At 38.9% G+C, this 18,454-nt stretch overlaps 1 protein-coding gene across 1 annotated transcript in view; it reads left to right on the top strand.

The window, feature by feature from the left end:
* The window catches only part of NEB (nebulin), a 136,205-nt gene that overhangs the window by 25,540 nt on the left and 92,211 nt on the right, over window positions 1-18,454 (top strand). Inside the window, 22 exon segments of the mRNA XM_050900496.1 lie at window positions 637-744; window positions 1,668-1,979; window positions 3,480-3,686; window positions 4,418-4,472; window positions 4,475-4,521; window positions 4,685-4,792; window positions 5,186-5,497; window positions 6,255-6,461; window positions 7,997-8,101; window positions 8,940-9,047; window positions 10,555-10,866; window positions 11,009-11,215; window positions 11,699-11,803; window positions 12,705-12,812; window positions 13,630-13,941; window positions 14,133-14,336; window positions 14,691-14,795; window positions 14,889-14,996; window positions 15,936-16,247; window positions 16,931-17,134; window positions 17,489-17,593; window positions 17,687-17,794. Coding sequence (XP_050756453.1) covers window positions 637-744; window positions 1,668-1,979; window positions 3,480-3,686; window positions 4,418-4,472; window positions 4,475-4,521; window positions 4,685-4,792; window positions 5,186-5,497; window positions 6,255-6,461; window positions 7,997-8,101; window positions 8,940-9,047; window positions 10,555-10,866; window positions 11,009-11,215; window positions 11,699-11,803; window positions 12,705-12,812; window positions 13,630-13,941; window positions 14,133-14,336; window positions 14,691-14,795; window positions 14,889-14,996; window positions 15,936-16,247; window positions 16,931-17,134; window positions 17,489-17,593; window positions 17,687-17,794 — 3,759 coding nt within the window.

Below are 18,454 nucleotides of genomic sequence, written 5' to 3'. Positions count from 1 at the left end.
TGCCTTTTTCTGCCATTCAGCTACTAGTCTGCCTGCTTTCCATCACTTCTTGCATCCATCCAACACCATAAAGATCTCCACTGACAGTATCAATTTTATTGCCTTTGTGATATTAAATTTTTTGGTGGCATTATCAGGCCTCCAGGAACTAGGTAGAAGCTGACATCTCCTTTAATAGCCTTGAAAAACTATTAGTCTGTCCAGATGCTAACTGCTAACAAAAAAGCAGCCAGACTGCTTTCTTCAGTTGCTTAAGACCACAAGGCCTGATTTTGAAGCTAACAGGAAAAAATTTCTAAAGGTTCAGTCAAATGAAAAAAGGGGTTTGCTTAAGCAAGGGCAAAAATGCCACTGACAGAGTTGTTCTGCATAAAAATTGCAAAAAATGCTTACGGAGTTAATGATTTAGCTACATGAATTAAAAAGATTGTCTTGAAGGTCTTTCCTATCTTTGTAGTAGATTTATTTATCATAATGTAACTGTAGTTTGTGTACAGGTTAACATTTTTCCTTGCAATTGCACAGACTAAACTGAGTATTTTGATTCCTATAACTATAATAAAAATGTGGGTCTAAACAACTTTGTTAAAATTGCTACTTGTAACATTGTGAACTCATACCTTTTTTCCCTGTAAGGCTAACTACAAAGCGGACTGGAAAAAAACCATTGCCAAAGGATATGATCTGAAACCAGATGCCATTCCTATTATTGCTGCTAAAGCTTCTCGAAATATTGCAAGTGATGTAAGTATAATTTACATAAAGTGGAATACATACATCTACTGCGTTACAGCTTTCTGTAGCATATTATGCTATAGAGTGTATGCTATATACATATAATGGTATAGAGACACTTAACTCTGAGAATTGAAACTCTTATGATACTGTGAAATAACAAGTGAATTCAGATGTTTACATGAACCTCTGAAAAAACCTGTTTCTTTGGAAGTGCATCATAACGTCTCTGCGTGCCAGTGAGCTGGGGCTGTTTGTTGTATGTGCTTCAAACATTCACCAGCTTATTTGAAAGTTCCTTTGTTATAATTTACTTATGCTGTATTCTTAATTGCTGGAAACCTGTGCTTCTACTTGTCTAGCATTCACGAGCTGTACAGAAATGTGGTGCTTTCAGGCAGCTGTGTCAGTTGGCAACAGTAAAGCTTGGTGTGCTGTCTGACACAAGCTATGAAAGGAGATTTGGAACACAGTAATAAATTCACTAACTTTAGCAAAAGGCTGCAAATTACTTCCATTCCCCACTTAAACATGCCTCCCTCCAATAGCTGAATATTGGAATATCTAATTGTTTGGTAGTCTTGGGCTTTTCAATAATATATTATTATGCTAGTCTTTTAATTAAAAGCTGAATGTTCCTGGGAGTTAGAAGTCTATGGCAGTAAAATATAATATGGCAGAGGCAATGGTGAGGGAGGGCATATAACTGCATATCCAGGTTTAGATCTATACCAGGGATCAAGACAAGCTGAGAAATCCAGCAATCCTCTTCTTTGTTTGACCTAAATAATCCTGTGCTCTCTGAAAAACAGTTTAGGAGTTTATAGAATGAACTGCAGTTGTTAAAATACTGAGTTTCAAAATATTAAAACTATCAAAAGTATGATTTCTCTTTCCAAAGTGGGTAAGGCTTTCTTTTCTTTTGTCTGTAGTACAAGTACAAGGAATCATATGAGAAAGAAAAAGGCAAACAGGTTGGATACCGTAGCCTGCAGGATGATCCTAAACTTGTTCATTACATGAATGTGGCCAAAATGCAATCAGATCGTGAATACAAGAAGGATTACGAAGTCACCAAGACCAAATATCATACTCCTTTGGATATGTTCAGCGTGACGGCTGCCAAGAAAGCCCAGGAAGCAGTTACAAACACTGGCTATAAACAGCTAATTCACGATTATACACTCTTGCCTGATTCTGTGAATCTGGAGCTATCAAGAAATGTGATGCAGCTTCAGAGTGACGTATGTAATGATTAATCAGCTCATTTTTTTCTTCTCATAATGACTGTGTTACACTATTAACCTTTTAAGGCTAAAAAATGAACTATATTGGATTAACAGTAGATTGAGATGTAAATGTCTGGTCTGGAACCCTATATTTTCCAAAGATTATCAGAATTATGTGTAGCTGATAAGTTCTAGGTAACTTACCTAGCAAGTAACAACTTTCTTTGTATCTCTACATATTTGGCTAATTCTCAGCAAATGAACATGTTTGTCTAATTCGTGTATTTTTGTAGTTGGGTTTGTAACTACAATGTGTTATTACTGTGATTATTATTTGTATTGTGAGAGATTGTAGGTTATGTACAGAGTCTAAATTCTGACTATATTTTATTTAAGTTTACCGAAAATATACATTATGTATGTTTGTATTATATCTAGGGATTTGAGATTTATTTCGTTCACTTTTCCTTCCTGCCTTTATCCTCCAACAGATGCATATGCCATGCATGATAAGGATTCATAAAAAAAACTTTGTAGTTTCCATTAAGTTTTGTGACTTGTTTCCGGTTTTTTTCACTAGTGTAACTTTAGGGTCTGCTTGTTTATCCAGAAAGTATTTAGTTTAATCTGCTTTATTTAACAGTCCTCTGACAAACTTGAAATTCCCCAAAAAGTTAATAATCTGATTGAAAGTGTTCTTCAGATTCTAAGCATTGTTTGGAGAGGATAATGTGCATGTTCCCATTGGCCAACAGATAGAGGATCTGACCTTTAAACACTGTTCTTTTCAAATACAGAAATTTTCATCTCAAGTTTTTTGCTTCCCCATTGTATTTTTACCTAGCCTTGCTGAGTTGGCTGAGCTTGCTTGGCTGTCTAACTCAGGATGTTTGCAAGGAGAGAAGCGTGATACTTGAGGACAAATTTTGCCCTCTATACACATGCTATGAAAGTATGTGGTCTTTTTCTCAGGCTGACATTCTCCCTGTTACTTCTAACACTGCAGTTCAGGAACAGGTTTTATTTTGCAGCATTCTTGTACCTTTATCTGTTCTAAAAGCCGTGTTATAAAGTATGATTAAATAGGAATGGTGTCTATTCAAGATTGTGCAGCACCAGGCCATTAAGCAGAAGTTGTTGAAACAATTTCTCTGAATTAATTCTACTGCGAACTGAGTCTACTAACAAACGAGTGTAATTTAAAAAAATTATTATATTTTTGTCAGATTTTCATATTTACCACTCAAAATTTGTTCTCAGGTCTGTGCATTTGGTTTGTAGTGTGAGTTCTACACATTGGTTTAGTGAAAAGAATTTCTTTATCCCTACCACATCAATAGTTGTTAATGTTATGCTAAGAATTTGGAAAACAATAGCAGTTTTAACAGGCTTGTCTAAATTTTCCTTCAAAAATGAATGACCAGGAGAAGCTTTAAGGCTTTACCTGTTTTTATGTATATAGCCATTCTAATTTTCCTTGTCTCACTGTGTTTTTCCTTGTTTATTTTTTAAAAGAATGTGTACAAAGCAGACTTTAATAACTGGTTGAGAGGAGTTGGCTGGATACCAATTCAGTCACTGGATGTAGAAAAGGCCAAAAAAGCTACAGAGATTCTCAGCGAGAAGAAGTATCGCCAGCACCCAGACAAGCTGAAGTACTCTATTACAATGGATGCAATGGAACAAGTGCTAGCTAAGCAAAATGCCAAGACCATGAATAAGGTGAGAATTTGTTCAGATGATCGTGACTGAGCCAGAGATTGGGTCTTTGTCTTGCAAAATTGTGGGGCAGGTGCATTCCTACTGAAGTCCTTAGAATTTCAAATGGGTATAGTGGTTTGCTTGGTTAAGACTGGACACTAAGAGGTAATGGAAGCCTCAGACTGTATTCATAATTAAGGGAGTTTCATTTTCTGTTTATAAAGATTAAAGATTTCTCTTTTGTGTATGTGATTAAAGGTGTCTTCTCCAGAGTTATAGTGCTTCGGTAACTTTTGCTCTTTTTCTGCAGGAAGTAGTATTCAGTGAGCTGAAAAAGCCCTGAAATTCTGTCAGTTTTGTACAATTCCCTTGAAATGTGGAACTCTTTAAATTTGTCCTTAGTTATCTGGGACACCACTGATCCTTGTTTAGTGTTTGCCATGGAAAAAGAGTGTGTGAAAAAAAAAAAAATGTATGCTTTGCATGAAAGCAGGCAAGAATGCAGACTGCAAATTTTCAGTTTCAATATTTATTAGTTATCAAAACATACTTTGCAAATTTCTCAAATAAAGTACTAAAGAAAGAGGAGGAATATAATATTGCCACTCGGCAGTTATATTTGTGAAGATTATTTGTAGTGCTTATGGAACTTTACTGTACTGTAAATTATTATTTATTGCAAATGAGCAAACCAAACCCAAGCTCTTGTTTTATGAGTGCAATCCTTTTTCAATACTACTTTGTAATTGCAGAGGCTCTACACCGATAAATGGAACAAAGAGAAGACCAGCATTCATGTTATGCCAGATACCCAGAAATTCTGCAGTCTAGAGTGAACCAGATCACAATGAGTAATGTGAGTTACCATGCTCACAGTGGGCATTCAGTGTCTGTTGCACAGATCAAAAATTGGTGTAATTTTTATGTCTTTTTAAAAAATATTTAAATTCAGATGTAGGGTACTTCAGTAGTTCTGCCTTCATAATAGAGTACCTGTTCTCTTTTACATTTTAAATTAGAAACTTTATAAAGCTGGATGGGAGGAAGACAAGAAGAAAGGTTATGACATGCAGCCAGATGCTATTCCAATAAAAGCAGCCAAAGCCTCCAGAGACATTGCAAGCGATGTAAGTTTGATTGTGCGATAGTACTCAGAGTACCTACAAAGACAGTTGGAACATTTCCAAAGTCCTCTGTTATGCGCAAATGTGTTTTTTCAAGCATCTTGAGTTGTCTAGGTTTCAATTATATGCTTGATGGGATAAACCTTTGCAGTACTTGCTCTCCAGTGGAATAACACTGAATTGTGCTTTTTTGCTCTTTGTTCAGCAAGCTGCTGAGCTTCATGTGCCTGTGTTCAATGGGCTGTTTTGTAAGACTGAGTATGTTTAAATGACTAAATGTGAGATCTTGTCATGAAAAAGAACAAATATTTTGTATGTTTTCAGAGATAAACTTGAGCTTAATAGTGCATTTTTTTAATTTAAGTTTTTGCTGTTATTTCTTTTTCCTGCTGTCAGTATAAATACAAACTAGCCTACGAAAAAGAGAAGGGAAAGCATATTGGGTTCCGCAGCCTTGAAGACGACCCCAAGCTGGTGCACTTCATGCAGGTGGCTAAGATGCAATCTGATCGTGAATACAAAAAAGATTATGAGAAGGCAAAGACTAATTTCCATACTCCAGTTGACATGGTCAGTGTTGTGGCAGCCAAGAAAGCACAGGAAGTGGCTACAAATGCAAACTACAAAAACTTGATCCATACCTACAATGTTTTGCCTGATGCTATGAGTCTTGAATTAGCCAAAAACATGATGCAGCTACAAAGTGATGTAAGTGAGAGATTCTTCAACGTTTGCATTGCGAATACAATGATGCTTAGTTTATGAAAGCATACTGTAAGATAAATAGTACTATTTTCTTAGTGAAATCAGTGCAATTATACACTAAAATGTAGTAAATGAAATGAGACCTTCAGCAATGATAGCCATTGTATTTTTCTAAGACTCCGAAATATTAAATTACGCCTATTGCTAAAGAATTTGGGCTCAGAAATAAGTAATTTTATGTATAAAGTAAAATGGATATTTACAGCTTATATGTCCCATCAGGCTCTTCAGGAGCAATAGCTGTGTGCAGGCCAAGACAGGAAAAGCTTCACTTTTCATTGATAGTTTTATCTTGTACTTCCAAAAAGATATCTTTTCAGAAGAAGGGGAAACCAGCTAAGTAGCTATATTCTCAGATTTTCTGGGACGCTTAACCTCTATAGAAGAGGGCCTTTTTTTCTTGGTATAGTGGTTCAGGATAATCCCCTTCTTCAAGAGGGCTTTAGCATGTAATCTCATGCGAGCAATCTATATACATCATACGGAGGATCTGAACATTGTGTAAAAGGCAGAGTAATAAAATACAGACACCACTGTAACAAATGTGTTTCTAAATAAACCTTGAATGCATCTTGATACTGTTTGCTTCTTTTTACAGTAAGCGCATTCAAAATCTAATATTCATTAAACACAGAAAGAAGTGTCATGATTTACAGACTTTTTCATGCATCTGATTATTTTCTTCTCTTTCTGCCTCCAGAATCAATACAGAGCAGAGTATGATGAAACTATGAAGGGTGTTGGATGGATGCCACTGGGCTCCCTGGAAGCTGAGAAGAACAAAAAAGCGATGGAAATTGTTAGTGAAAAGAAGTATCGTCAGCATCCAGACAAGTTTAAGTATTCTGTTCCTATGGATTCCATGAACATGGTCTTAGCTTTAAATAATGCTAAAATCATGGATGAGGTAAGAGAGTGTTCATCAAAATTCATTTAAGTTTGCAGAAGTAAGAAACAAACAACACCTGATGTAATAGTCAATCTTATTGTATGTATAGCTTTGGAAGTCATCAATTTTGGCAACTAATGAATATGCTTGACTGTAATTGCATTTCATCTTAATAGACCTTTGATATGCCTGAAAGCAAAGCATGACCCTAATATTTCTAAGAAATGCATATAAAGACAGACCTGGGGGTCACATTTTATTAATAAAGTTTACCCAAGATAACTGATTATAGACTTTTAGCAGTTTAAATCTAGGGGCTAAAAATATTGGAGTGATCCCTTTTGGAAATAGGACTTAAACTTTTAAATGTGTAGTCTGTTTCATCTGATGCCTGTTACATTGATACAACATTGCTACATGATATGAATGCTTCTATAATGAGATATTTATTTTCTGATTCTCCTGCTGAACTGATATAATCTGCTGGTGTTCTTTAGAAATGTCTAGACTTCATGTGCGTTGTAGTTACAGGGACCATCAGAATCTTATGTGCACTTCCCTTAGCTCTGTTTTCTCTAAGAAAATCTCTATTGCCTTTCTCAACTGATACTTATTTTCCAGGAGATAAACTAATAAACTTCCACCTCTAACAATTTTTTCTTTTATACCTTCTGGCTTGGCTTTTAGTTGTGGGTTAAACCCAGTAGGCGGCTAAGCACCACACAGCCACTCGCTCACTTCCTCCCCTCCCCCCCAGTGGGATGGGGGAAGAGGAAAGGCAGAGTGAAAGCAAAAAAAAACCTGGTAGGTCAAGATAAGAAATGTTTAATAAGCAAAGGAGAAGTGGAAGAAGAAAGAAAACAAAATGAAACAAGTGATGTAAAAGCAATCACTTGCCACCTCCCGTGGATAGACTGATGTCCAGCCAGTTCCCGAGCAAAAGATGTCTAACCTCCCTAAACCCCCTCCTCTCCCTTTTTATTTGCTGAGCATGACGCTATGTGGCATGGAATATATCTTTGGTTAGTTGGTTATGTCCCCTCCCGACCTCTTGCACACCCCCCAGTCTATTCACTGTGGGGGCAGAGAGAAACAGAGAAGGCCTTGATACTGTGCAAACACTGTTCAGCGACAGCTAAAACATTAGTGTGTTATCAGTGTTGTTTTAGTCACAAATCTAAAACACAGCACTGTTTGAGCTGCTGTGAAAAGGATTAACTCCATCCCAGCCAGACCCAGTACATTTTGAAACCTATTGTTTTCTGCTGTTCAATGTGCTTGAATACACTGCTGGGCAAGAGACAAGCAATAAAATACTCCTGCAAGATTGGTATTTCTTCCACTTTTATTTCGGCCTTACACAATTAACTTCATAAGAGCAATTCTTGATTCACACTGCTTTTAAGTGCTAAAATAAAAAGACAAATGCTCCTACCATGTTAGTAGTTGCATCATTCTAAAGAAAGTTTATATTTCAAATAGGAAATATTCTTTTAAATTGTTTTATTTAATTTTTTGGTTATGTTGACATCTCTTTTTTTTTATCCTTCCAGCACAAGTACAAACAAGCATGGGAAGAAGACAAAAAGAAAGTTCACATCACACCAGATATTCCACAGCTTGCTTTAGCAAAAGTTAATGCATTTAATTTAAGTGATGTGAGTACTGTTTGTAAGACTATGATGTTGCTTTTATTTTTTTTTATGGAATAAGTGAGATGACAGCGTATGAAAGTCTCCCTAATTCTCACTTTGCTAACCTGTAGTAATTTCACAAAAAGCTATTAGTTTTCCTTTTCCCCTCTTCCTTCCCCAAAATTAAATACCAAAAGTCACCAAGAAAAAGCCATAGTATTTATAGTCAGATTATGAAGTGTTCATGTAGGTCATTAAAATACAATAGTTACTAACAAAATAGTAGAGTTTGAGTACTATCCATGTTTGTTACTGTATTTATTATTTTATTTCCCCATGCACAAAGTTTGTACTGGATTCAAATTTCTTGCAGATTGAACCTATTATTTCCATAACAGATGATTTTATAGACAGTTTTTCAGTAGCCAGTTGTTAAATCTGCATATGCTGAATAAAGTATTCTTTGTAATTGTGCACATCTTTAATGTGCACAGAAATAGACATATTTATCTCATTTTTTTAAAAGCTGACATCTTTATAGGTGTAACTTTTCACCAATATTTGTGCATGTGGGAAACAAATGCAATTTCTTGCTCTTTTGTTACAGGTTATTGTTACTGATTATAGTGCAGTCTAGCTGCATTGATGTATGAATACTAGGATTGGAGTTAATTTTGAAGGAGTATTTATCCCTCGGTGTCACAGAGAGTGTGACTGTTCAGAGTAGAAAACTGTTCAAGGAGTGTTAAACATATGAATAATCTGTGTCTCAGGTTATCATATAAAATTAAGAGAGTTTTATTTAAGTGAGTGTGGTGTGTTTTGCTTTTTTAAAGGATGTTTCTTTTCTTTCTGTTCACAGAAAATGTACAGACTTTCATTTGAAGAATCTAGGAAGAAAGGGTATGATCTCAGAGCTGATGCTATCCCTATTAAAGCTGCCAAAGCTTCTAGGGATATTGCTAGTGATGTAAGTTCTTGAAAGAAAAAATGATCCATTTCAGATGTTGTAAAACATTCATTTCTTGACACAATTCAATTTTATATGCCAAATATATGAAGTCTCTTTATTCTCTTGCTTGTAAATAATTCTGACATATTTGGTATATATTCTAATACATTTTCTAGCAGGGTTAAAGAACAATTTCTTCATTAGAAAGGTAAGGAGATACATGAGGGACTCTTAGGGGAAAAAAAAGGCAGTTCATTCCTCAGTGTGATGGTGCTTGGATACTTTATAAATGTATGTTGTATTTTCGTAGTTTAGACAGAATGTTCAGAGATCATTCTTAGAAATATTTGAAAAGAACAGATACGGACTTAAATTATTTTTACTGCTGTGGTACAGTTATCTTTATTCCTTTGGTGAAAATCCCATTAAATTTCTTGGTGCAGAGAATACAAGCTTCTGGCATCAGGACCATTCTGAAATCCTTGGTGTATCAGTGATAAGGGATTTGCTGTGGCAGTGGCAAATCCAGCCTGAGAGAGGGATGAAGTTAGGGCCTAAGGACATGTTATTTAGCCCACCATTTTTTTTTTACAACATAGGGAATGTTGCAGCCACTGCAAAGTCAATTTGCTCTGCCACTGCTCTAAGTCTGAGGGGGCGATACTTCCATTGTGAGTTCTCTCCAATCAATGAGCAGTGAAGGAAAAAGGAATTGATACTTGTTCTGTGTAGTTCATCGTCTAGGGTTGATTAGAGATTGAGGAAGGGGTTAAGAATTTGAACTATTGGTTTTATTAAACAAAAAAATGCAAAAGATCTTGCGAAGTGTCTTGACTTTTTTAATCATTTGAACAAGTGAACCTAATGGAAGTGATGATTAGGTCTTTGATTTTATGGTTAGTCTTTAGACAGGAACTCAAGTATTCTGAGTACGGTGCAGACTACCACGAAAATAGTTACCTAAGCCAAATATTGGAAGCAGGATAGCAATAGTAACAGAGAACTGTGTGGGTTAACGTACCTTGGTTCTAGTGTTTGTGATGGCTCATCTTAGAGCTCATATGGGTATCTCTAAACTATAGTGTGAAAAGAATAAAAAGTGCACTTGCTGAAGAACTGTCTTCAGCAAACCAGATCTTATGTGTTCCTTTGCCTTTTTCTTTCTGTCAGCATGTTTCATATTTTCATTGTGTCATTTATAATGAGATTAGAAAGCAATTGAACCCCAGGTTACGTTGAACCTTATGCAGGAGCAGAATAAACTATTGCAAGGAAATTTCATTTATTAAGAAAGTGTTTTAAATATACTGCTTTTAAAAGGGATGCTAGACATCTGTTTTGCTTTAGAGTGCACCGTAAGAGTAAGTGGACAAAGCCACCACCTTTGTACGCTTTGTGATGTTTTCTTAACAATGTAAAAATCTTATTTTAATCTAAGTTTTGGGGTTTTTTTCCTTACAAGATAGATATTGCTTATTAAACAAATGAAGTAGAATTAAAGTCTCTGTCTCTGTTCTCTTTACAGTATAAATACAAATTAGGTTATGAACAAGACAAGGGAAAACTTGTAGGCTTCCGCAGCCTTCAGGACGATCCCAAACTTGTCCATTATATGCAAGTGGCTAAGATGCAGTCTGATCGTGAATACAAGAAAGCTTATGAGATGAGCAAGACACATTACCAAACGCCTTCTGATACACTCAGCATCGTGGCAGCTAAGGAGGCACAAGATCGTGTAACCAATACTAACTACAAACGACTGATTCACCAATATATGCTTCTACCAGATGCAATGAGTTTAGAACTGTACAGAAACATGAATCATATACAAAGTGATGTAAGTTTCTGTTTTCTTTGTCATTCACAGCTCTGACTTTTTTTCCTGTTTTTTCATTATGGCTGTGTTTTGGAAACAACAGAATTATTTTGTATGAGCCATTTGTAAATTGTAAACTTTCCTTTTGTGTTCTGTTTGGCAGAATGAGTACAAGCAGGATTACAATGAGTGGTTCAAAGGTATCGGTTGGAGTCCTGCTGGTTCTCTGGATGTGGAGAAATCTAAGAAAGCTACAGAAATTGCAAGTGATTGGAAATACCGTCAGCATCCCAGCATGTTCCCCTTTACGAAACAGAATGATGCCATGGACATGGTCCTGGCAAAGCAGAATGCAAATGTAATGAACAAAGTGAGTATTTATGGGGAAAATTAGGCAGACATTCACATATAATCCATTTCAATAAACAGTCTATAAGTCTCTGTCGTCACCTTTGTGTAGCAGTGTTTCCCTGGGAAAAACAACTGCCACTTACACGTTCCTCTTTTTTCATTTTTTTTCTTAATGAAACACTCAGTTGCTGGTAAATAGCATTGGTTAAGTAAATCTTTTCTCATTTTTCTCATTGCTACCTCTCCAACCTCTGTTCTTCTCATTCTTGTATAGAAATTACTGGCCCTCAAAATCTTGATAGTTGGACTTCATTAGAAGGAAGACTGGATCCTAATTCAGCTGATTCTGGATTAGGTCATTACATAGTAAAATAAATCTAAGTCAGCATGTTCATCTTTTTACCCATTCATATCCAAAGTGCACAAACGGAAAGGTGAAAACCCCGAAAGAACCATCCTTTGTCATTTATATTAACATATCTGATGTTATCTTTTTCAATAGCGTGCTTATACTCAAGCTTGGGAGAAGGATAAAATTCAGGTTCATGTGATGCCAGATACACCAGATATTCTACAGGCAAAACAGAACAAGGCAAACTACAGTCAGGTAGAGTTTTTTAATACTTCCTACTACATTTTAAATTAATATCTACTTTCTTCAAATTCAAAGGTGCCTCCCATTTCAAAATAAGTAATTAATTTGTATAAGTTAGAAGAAGTGGAATGGGGAATTTAGAACAGAGGCAAGAATTTTTATGTGAGCAATATTTTCAGAGTAGCAATAAGTACCATCTTCAGGCTAGCAAAGTAACAGCCTAAATTACATTATGATGTATGGAAAATATAAGTCCTCTTTTTGAAATCTGGATGTGCATAGTCCATACTCTATGCTTACCATAGAAATCAATTACGTTAAAAATTCCTTACTATAAAATTACAAGTTCATTCTGTATCTTTTTAACTTAACATATGGGAACAGAAATACATGCAGTGATTCTAACTTCTCTGTCAGCTTTCAAATATGAGAAAGTGACAATTGTGCCAGTATAAAATACTTAGATTTTGCTTTGCATGATTGCTCAGAGGCAAATCTTTGACTTGCAAGTGCTGGTACTTAAAATCAACTGTGCACAAACTGAATTGACTATTAAATGGCTACATTACAGCCTTATTAATTAAAATTTCGTTAAGCCAATTGAAAAGTTTTCAGTTATCCCAGATGTATATATTTCAAATTCCCCAGATAAGTTTCAGATCCCCAAGATAAGCTATAGTAGGAAGCTGCTGCAGTAAAGAAAAGCTATTTAGTCACTAGCCTAAGATGTGGAAGACCTGCGTTCCTTGCTTATTACTTTCGCATTTCTCAGTTCCTGTTCTAGTAGCCCTTCTCTCATAACTGAAGCCTGTGAGGTGACCAGAATTTGGTAATATGGATCATTAGCATATCTAAATAGAAGGTGACATACGTATTACTAAGACTTTTTAATTAATATTGTTTTCAATTTTAGAAACTGTACAAGCTTGGCTGGGAGGAAATGATAAAGAAAGGCTATGACCTCACACCTGAAGCCATTTCAGTGAAAGCTGCCAAAGCTTCAAGGGACATTGCAAGTGATGTAAGCAACATTTCTAATTCAATATGACATACACTTTATCTAGTCACTATAATCTATAGAGTCGCACTAGATTGAGATACACCTCTCTGCTAAGGTGTGGCTTGGAGTAAAAAGCAAAATTGCTGACAAAACTCTTTCCTGATCTGTTCTTGTCAGTGAAGAAAACAATTTAAGAAGGGTTGCTCTGGCATCTTGACAATTCCAAAGATTGTGGCCCATCCATGAAGTGGCTAGTCAAAGTTAGGAGTTGTCTGCTCTTTTGGATGTCACATTTTCAGAGCAGCAGCAAACTTGATCCAATTAGCTGATCCCAGTGCCTATACTGAGAAATCCGCTTTGCAACTCTGAAAGAGACGTGGTGACACATGTATTGCTGTTATCATCACTTGGTATGAATACAACTCCTGCATTTATGGAAGAGATTTTACTAATCATTAGGAAATGTTTCCAATGCTTAAGCATCTGCATTTTTCATTGCTGATTATTTTATTCATCAAAATATTTCAGTGTGTCAGCCTTTGAGAGTTTTGAACAGTAGGATTATATGAATCAGATGACACAGGAGACCATTCTTATAGCCATGCATTCTTCCCCTCCAGGGACTCTGTTCATTCCCAGGGAGAGCATTCACTGACACCAAGTGATGCACATTAATCAAGGTGCTACTAAAACTTTACATGAGATGCCATAAAAAGTTGCTCATTTCATTGGTAATGAGAAACATTGAACTGAGAGAATATATTGATATTTTGCTTATGTATTTTACCATTGTCTGTTTCTCACTGTAATTTCAATAATGCAATCTTTATAATTTTAGTACAAGTACAAAGAAGGTTACCGCAAGCAACAGGGTCATCACATTGGATTCCGCAGCTTACAGGATGATCCTAAGATGTTGTGGTCTATGCAAGTAGCTAAGATGCAGAGTGAGAGGGAGTACAAGAAGGATTTTGAAAAGTGGAAGACAAAGTTTAATATGCCCGTGGATATGTTAGGCTTCCTTCTTGCTAAGAAATGTCAGGAATTGGTTAGTGATATAGACTACAAACGGATGCTACACCACTGGACTTGTCTGCCAGACCAGGTTGATGTCACCCAGGCAAAGAAGGTCTACGAACTACAGAGTGATGTAAGCTTCTTCTGGATTTAATTACTTTATTTTTTTGTAAGATATTTACTGCTGATTGAAAAGTATCTTTAATAACTCTCTTTTGATGTCAGTATATCAGATTGAAGCTAAAATACCAATTACTCTTTAACATGGTTTAATAGATGAACAGGGAAATAATCTACAATGGTTTTAATTTTTTCCCTTAACAGAATCTATATAAGTCAGATCTACAGTGGCTCAGAGGCCTTGGATGGAGTCCTTTGGGATCTTTGGAATCTGAAAAGAACAAGAAAGCTTCTGAAATACTGAGTGAAAAGAAATACCGGCAACACCCGGACACCATCAAATTCACGAGCCTTCCTGACTCGATGCCTATGGTTCTGGCAAAGCACAACTCTGACATTATGAACCAAGTGAGAATTCCTTGTGTTTGCAACATGAAGGAAACGAGTGCCTTTGTTTCCCAGGACGTTGGGCTCTCTCCTGGCAGGGCCTGGGTTTTGCAAGGGGGATATTGCATCCTCTTGCATCAGGGATTTGTGTTCCTTGTTGTAGATGGAATTGCATTTTGTGTGGCTGGAGCAGTAATTGGGTGCAGTGTGGAAAAGGAAAGGGTGAAGCGTTAGAGAGTTTTGGGCCAAGAAAAGGCATTCCTGAGTCAGTGCAAAGTAGAGGCCCCTTGCTTCAGTTGGTTGCGCTAGTTTGCTCTTTGAGTTTGTTGCCCTTTGCTTGCGTGATCTTATTTCACGTTGTACTTGTTTTTTCAGCGTGCGTACACCTCAGCCTGGGAGAAGGATAAAACCAGCGTTCACATTATGCCGGATACACCTGGTATTCTGCTAGCCCAGCAGAACCAAGTGAACTTCAGCGAGGTAGGTGTTTGAGGTGGGGTTAAGTGTGCGTCCCTGGAGAGTGCTGTCCTGGGAAGAAGTGTTGCTTGAGGGGAAGGCTTGTTTTTCTTTCAGAAACTGTACAAGCTTGCGATGGAGGAAGACAAGAAGAAGGGCTACGACATGCGGGCAGATGCCATTCCTATCAAGTCTGCTAAAGCTTCCAGAGACATTGCAAGTGATGTAAGTACACAGGAGCCCTTGGCGGCACACCCTGTCGGAGAGTTTCCAGGTGCTTGCGGTTGAAGCCCAGGGTTTGCAACCTTAGCCAAATGGAGGGAACACAGCTCTTACCTGTGTTACCATTGAGCTGGTCCGTAAATGGTTCTGGAGGGTCTGCCTGTAGGTGTCCGTGCGTGTTATGGGTGTGCAGTGTTGCGAGGGAATGTGTAGCTGGTGCGGAGAGAGTAACTGTGGGAGCTGGGTGATGGACCTAATCCAAAGCAGCGTCCCTCCTGGTCTCGTGGCAGCATCTCCTCGTGCAACAGACTGGACTTTTGAGGTGGTGTGCTGCCCTCAGTACTGCCAGCCTGCACTCCCCTGAAGTTGCAGCTAGACAGCTGAGCTGGACATTAGGAAAGAAAAGCCAAACCAGGTTTTTGTGTAAAAATAAAGGCAGTATACAAGTAAATAAATTTTTATTGTTTTAGGTATTAGTATAAAAACGTGTTGCAGATATGTGTTTGGTGTCTCTATTTAAACTTCCAGGTCTGTCTCTATGTTCTGCCAGTTTTTATCTCCTGAATAGATTGAATAGGAGTTTTATTTGGCTATCATGCTTGAAGGTCACTAACTGATTCTTTATGTAGGGGATATTTATTGAACTTGGTGCCTTTTGTATCGCTGCCATGATTTGGAGACATTTTTTACTCTCGGTTACTGAGTAGTAGCTCTTCATATGTAGGCCAGGGAGTGTATTTGAAAATGCGGAACTCATATCAGGCAGATAATGTTGTATGAATCCTTTTATAGCTGTCCACTGCAGTTCATCAGCTGAATACTTTCTCACTGTAAAGTCTCTGTGGCTTGAGACACTAAGTTGTCTGGAGGTCGAGCCACAGGGGCTGCTAGGGATGTAAAGAAAGCTAAACTAAAACTGACTGAACACTTTTTTGCCTATAGTACAAGTATAAGGAAGGCTATCGCAAGCAGCTTGGCCACCATATCGGAGCCCGTAACATAGAGGATGATCCGAAGATGATGTGGTCAATGCACGTAGCCAAGATCCAGAGTGACAGGGAGTACAAGAAAGCCTTTGAGAAGACAAAGACACACTTCAGTAGCCCAGTGGACATGCTGGGAGTCGTGTTGGCCAAGAAATGTCAGGAGCTGGTCAGCGACATTGATTACAAGCACCATCTGCATCGGTGGACCTGTCTGCCAGACCAGAACGATGTTGTACAAGCCAGGAAAGTGTACGACCTTCAGAGTGATGTAAGTTGTTCTTTACTGGCTGTGTGACAAGCGAAGTCTCTCTTGTGTTGTGTTCCTTTGTTGGAGAAGGTCCAGGTGGGGAGCATAAGTCTAGGCTGATTCTGTGAGACTGAGACTGTGTTGTGGCCGTACTATCTTGCTGAGAGTTGGTGTGGTGAACGGTCAGGGATGAAGTTTGTGTGGGGTCATACTTTATGGTCAGAGAAGAGTCCTGTCTTGCCTTGAGCATTTGTGGGGGAGGGTTGCTGCAGGTGGCTAGAGTTCTGTATGGCCGGGGAAGGGCAACGGAGTGCAATACTTTCTTTTGGAGGAGCGACAGCGGGCAAAGGGCAGCCGTGTGTGCAGCGAGGAATGGTATGAAGGGCCGTAGGTGGTGAGGTATAAGGCTCCTCCGTGCCTCTGCTAGGTGGAGATTGCGAAATGGGGCAGGTCTTTCCTGGGGAGACTAAGAAGATGGAAGGGAGGAGGAGGGTTTGTGGATTGCTTGGCACCTGCCTGTGCTGTTGTAGGAATGGGGAGCTTGTGTACGAGGAGCTGAGCTTAATGGGAGTCCCTTTTGTGGTGGCTGGTGCGTTGACTCAGGGGAATGTGTTTTGGTAGGCAGAGCTTCTGTTGGTAGGAGGAATGGTTGCATGGAGTAAGGAGATTGCTGAGCTGCTTTGTGTCCTTGCCTGTCCTTTCAGAATGTGTACAAGTCTGACCTTCTGTGGCTGAGGGGCATTGGCTGGTTGCCCAGTGGTTCGCTGGATGATGAGAAGAATAAGAGGGCGAGCCTCATCCTGAGTGAAAAGAAGTATCGGCAACACCCGGACACCATCAAATTCACGAGCCTTCCTGACTCGATGCCTATGGTTCTGGCAAAGCACAACTCTGACATTATGAACCAAGTGAGAATTCCTTGTGTTTGCAACTTGAAGGAAACGAGTGCCTTTGTTTCCCAGGACGTTGGGCTCTCTCCTGGCAGGGCCTGGGTTTTGCAAGGGGGCTATTGCATCCTCTTGCATCAGGGATTTGTGTTCCTTGTTGTAGATGGAATTGCATTTTGTGTGGCTGGAGCAGTAATTGGGTGCAGTGTGGAAAAGGAAAGGGTGAAGCGTTAGAGAGTTTTGGGCCAAGAAAAGGCATTCCTGAGTCAGTGCAAAGTAGAGGCCCCTTGCTTCAGTTGGTTGCGCTAGTTTGCTCTTTGAGTTTGTTGCCCTTTGCTTGCGTGATCTTATTTCACGTTGTACTTGTTTTTTCAGCGTGCGTACACCTCAGCCTGGGAGAAGGATAAAACCAGCGTTCACATTATGCCGGATACACCTGGTATTCTGCTAGCCCAGCAGAACCAAGTGAACTTCAGTGAGGTAGGTGTTTGAGGTGGGGTTAAGTGTGCGTCCCTGGAGAGTGCTGTCCTGGGAAGAAGTGTTGCTTGAGGGGAAGGCTTGTTTTTCTTTCAGAAACTGTACAAGCTTGCGATGGAGGAAGACAAGAAGAAGGGCTACGACATGCGGGCAGATGCCATTCCTATCAAGTCTGCTAAAGCTTCCAGAGACATTGCAAGTGATGTAAGTACACAGGAGCGCTTGGCGGCACACCCTGTCGGGAGTTTCCAGGTGCTTGCGGTTGAAGCCCAGGGTTTGCAACCTTAGCCAAATGGAGGGAACACAGCTCTTACCTGTGTTACCATTGAGCTGGTCCGTAAATGGTTCTGGAGGGTCTGCCTGTAGGTGTCCGTGCGTGTTATGGGTATGCAGTGTTGCGAGGGAATGTGTAGCTGGTGCAGAGAGAGTAACTGTGGGAGCTGGGTGATGGACCTAATCCAAAGCAGCGTCCCTCCTGGTCTCGTGGCAGCATCTCCTCGTGCAACAGACTGGACTTTTGAGGTGGTGTGCTGCCCTCAGTACTGCCAGCCTGCACTCCCCTGAAGTTGCAGCTAGACAGCTGAGCTGGACATTAGGAAAGAAAAGCCAAACCAGGTTTTGTGTTATGACCGAGGCATTAATCGTTTCTGTCTGGACTGGGGGCAAGTCAAGTCACTGAAGGCCTGTCGTTACTGTTCCTCAGAGTATCTTTTCAGGGCTCTGCTCTGCAGGAGCTGAATTTACTCTCTCATATGAGGTTCTGTCGTTCAGGTTTGTTCCCTTACTGTAAGGAGATGAGTTCAATCTCTCCTCCGTCTTACTTAACATTTCAGTAAGAGGTAGGGGAAAAAGTGTCATGTTGCC

Source organism: Gymnogyps californianus, chromosome 7, assembly GCF_018139145.2.
Source record: "Gymnogyps californianus isolate 813 chromosome 7, ASM1813914v2, whole genome shotgun sequence".
Taxonomy (NCBI): Eukaryota; Metazoa; Chordata; class Aves; order Accipitriformes; family Cathartidae; genus Gymnogyps; species Gymnogyps californianus.
Note: the sequence above shows the minus strand (reverse complement) of the source record. Positions and strands in the feature narration are given on the sequence as shown.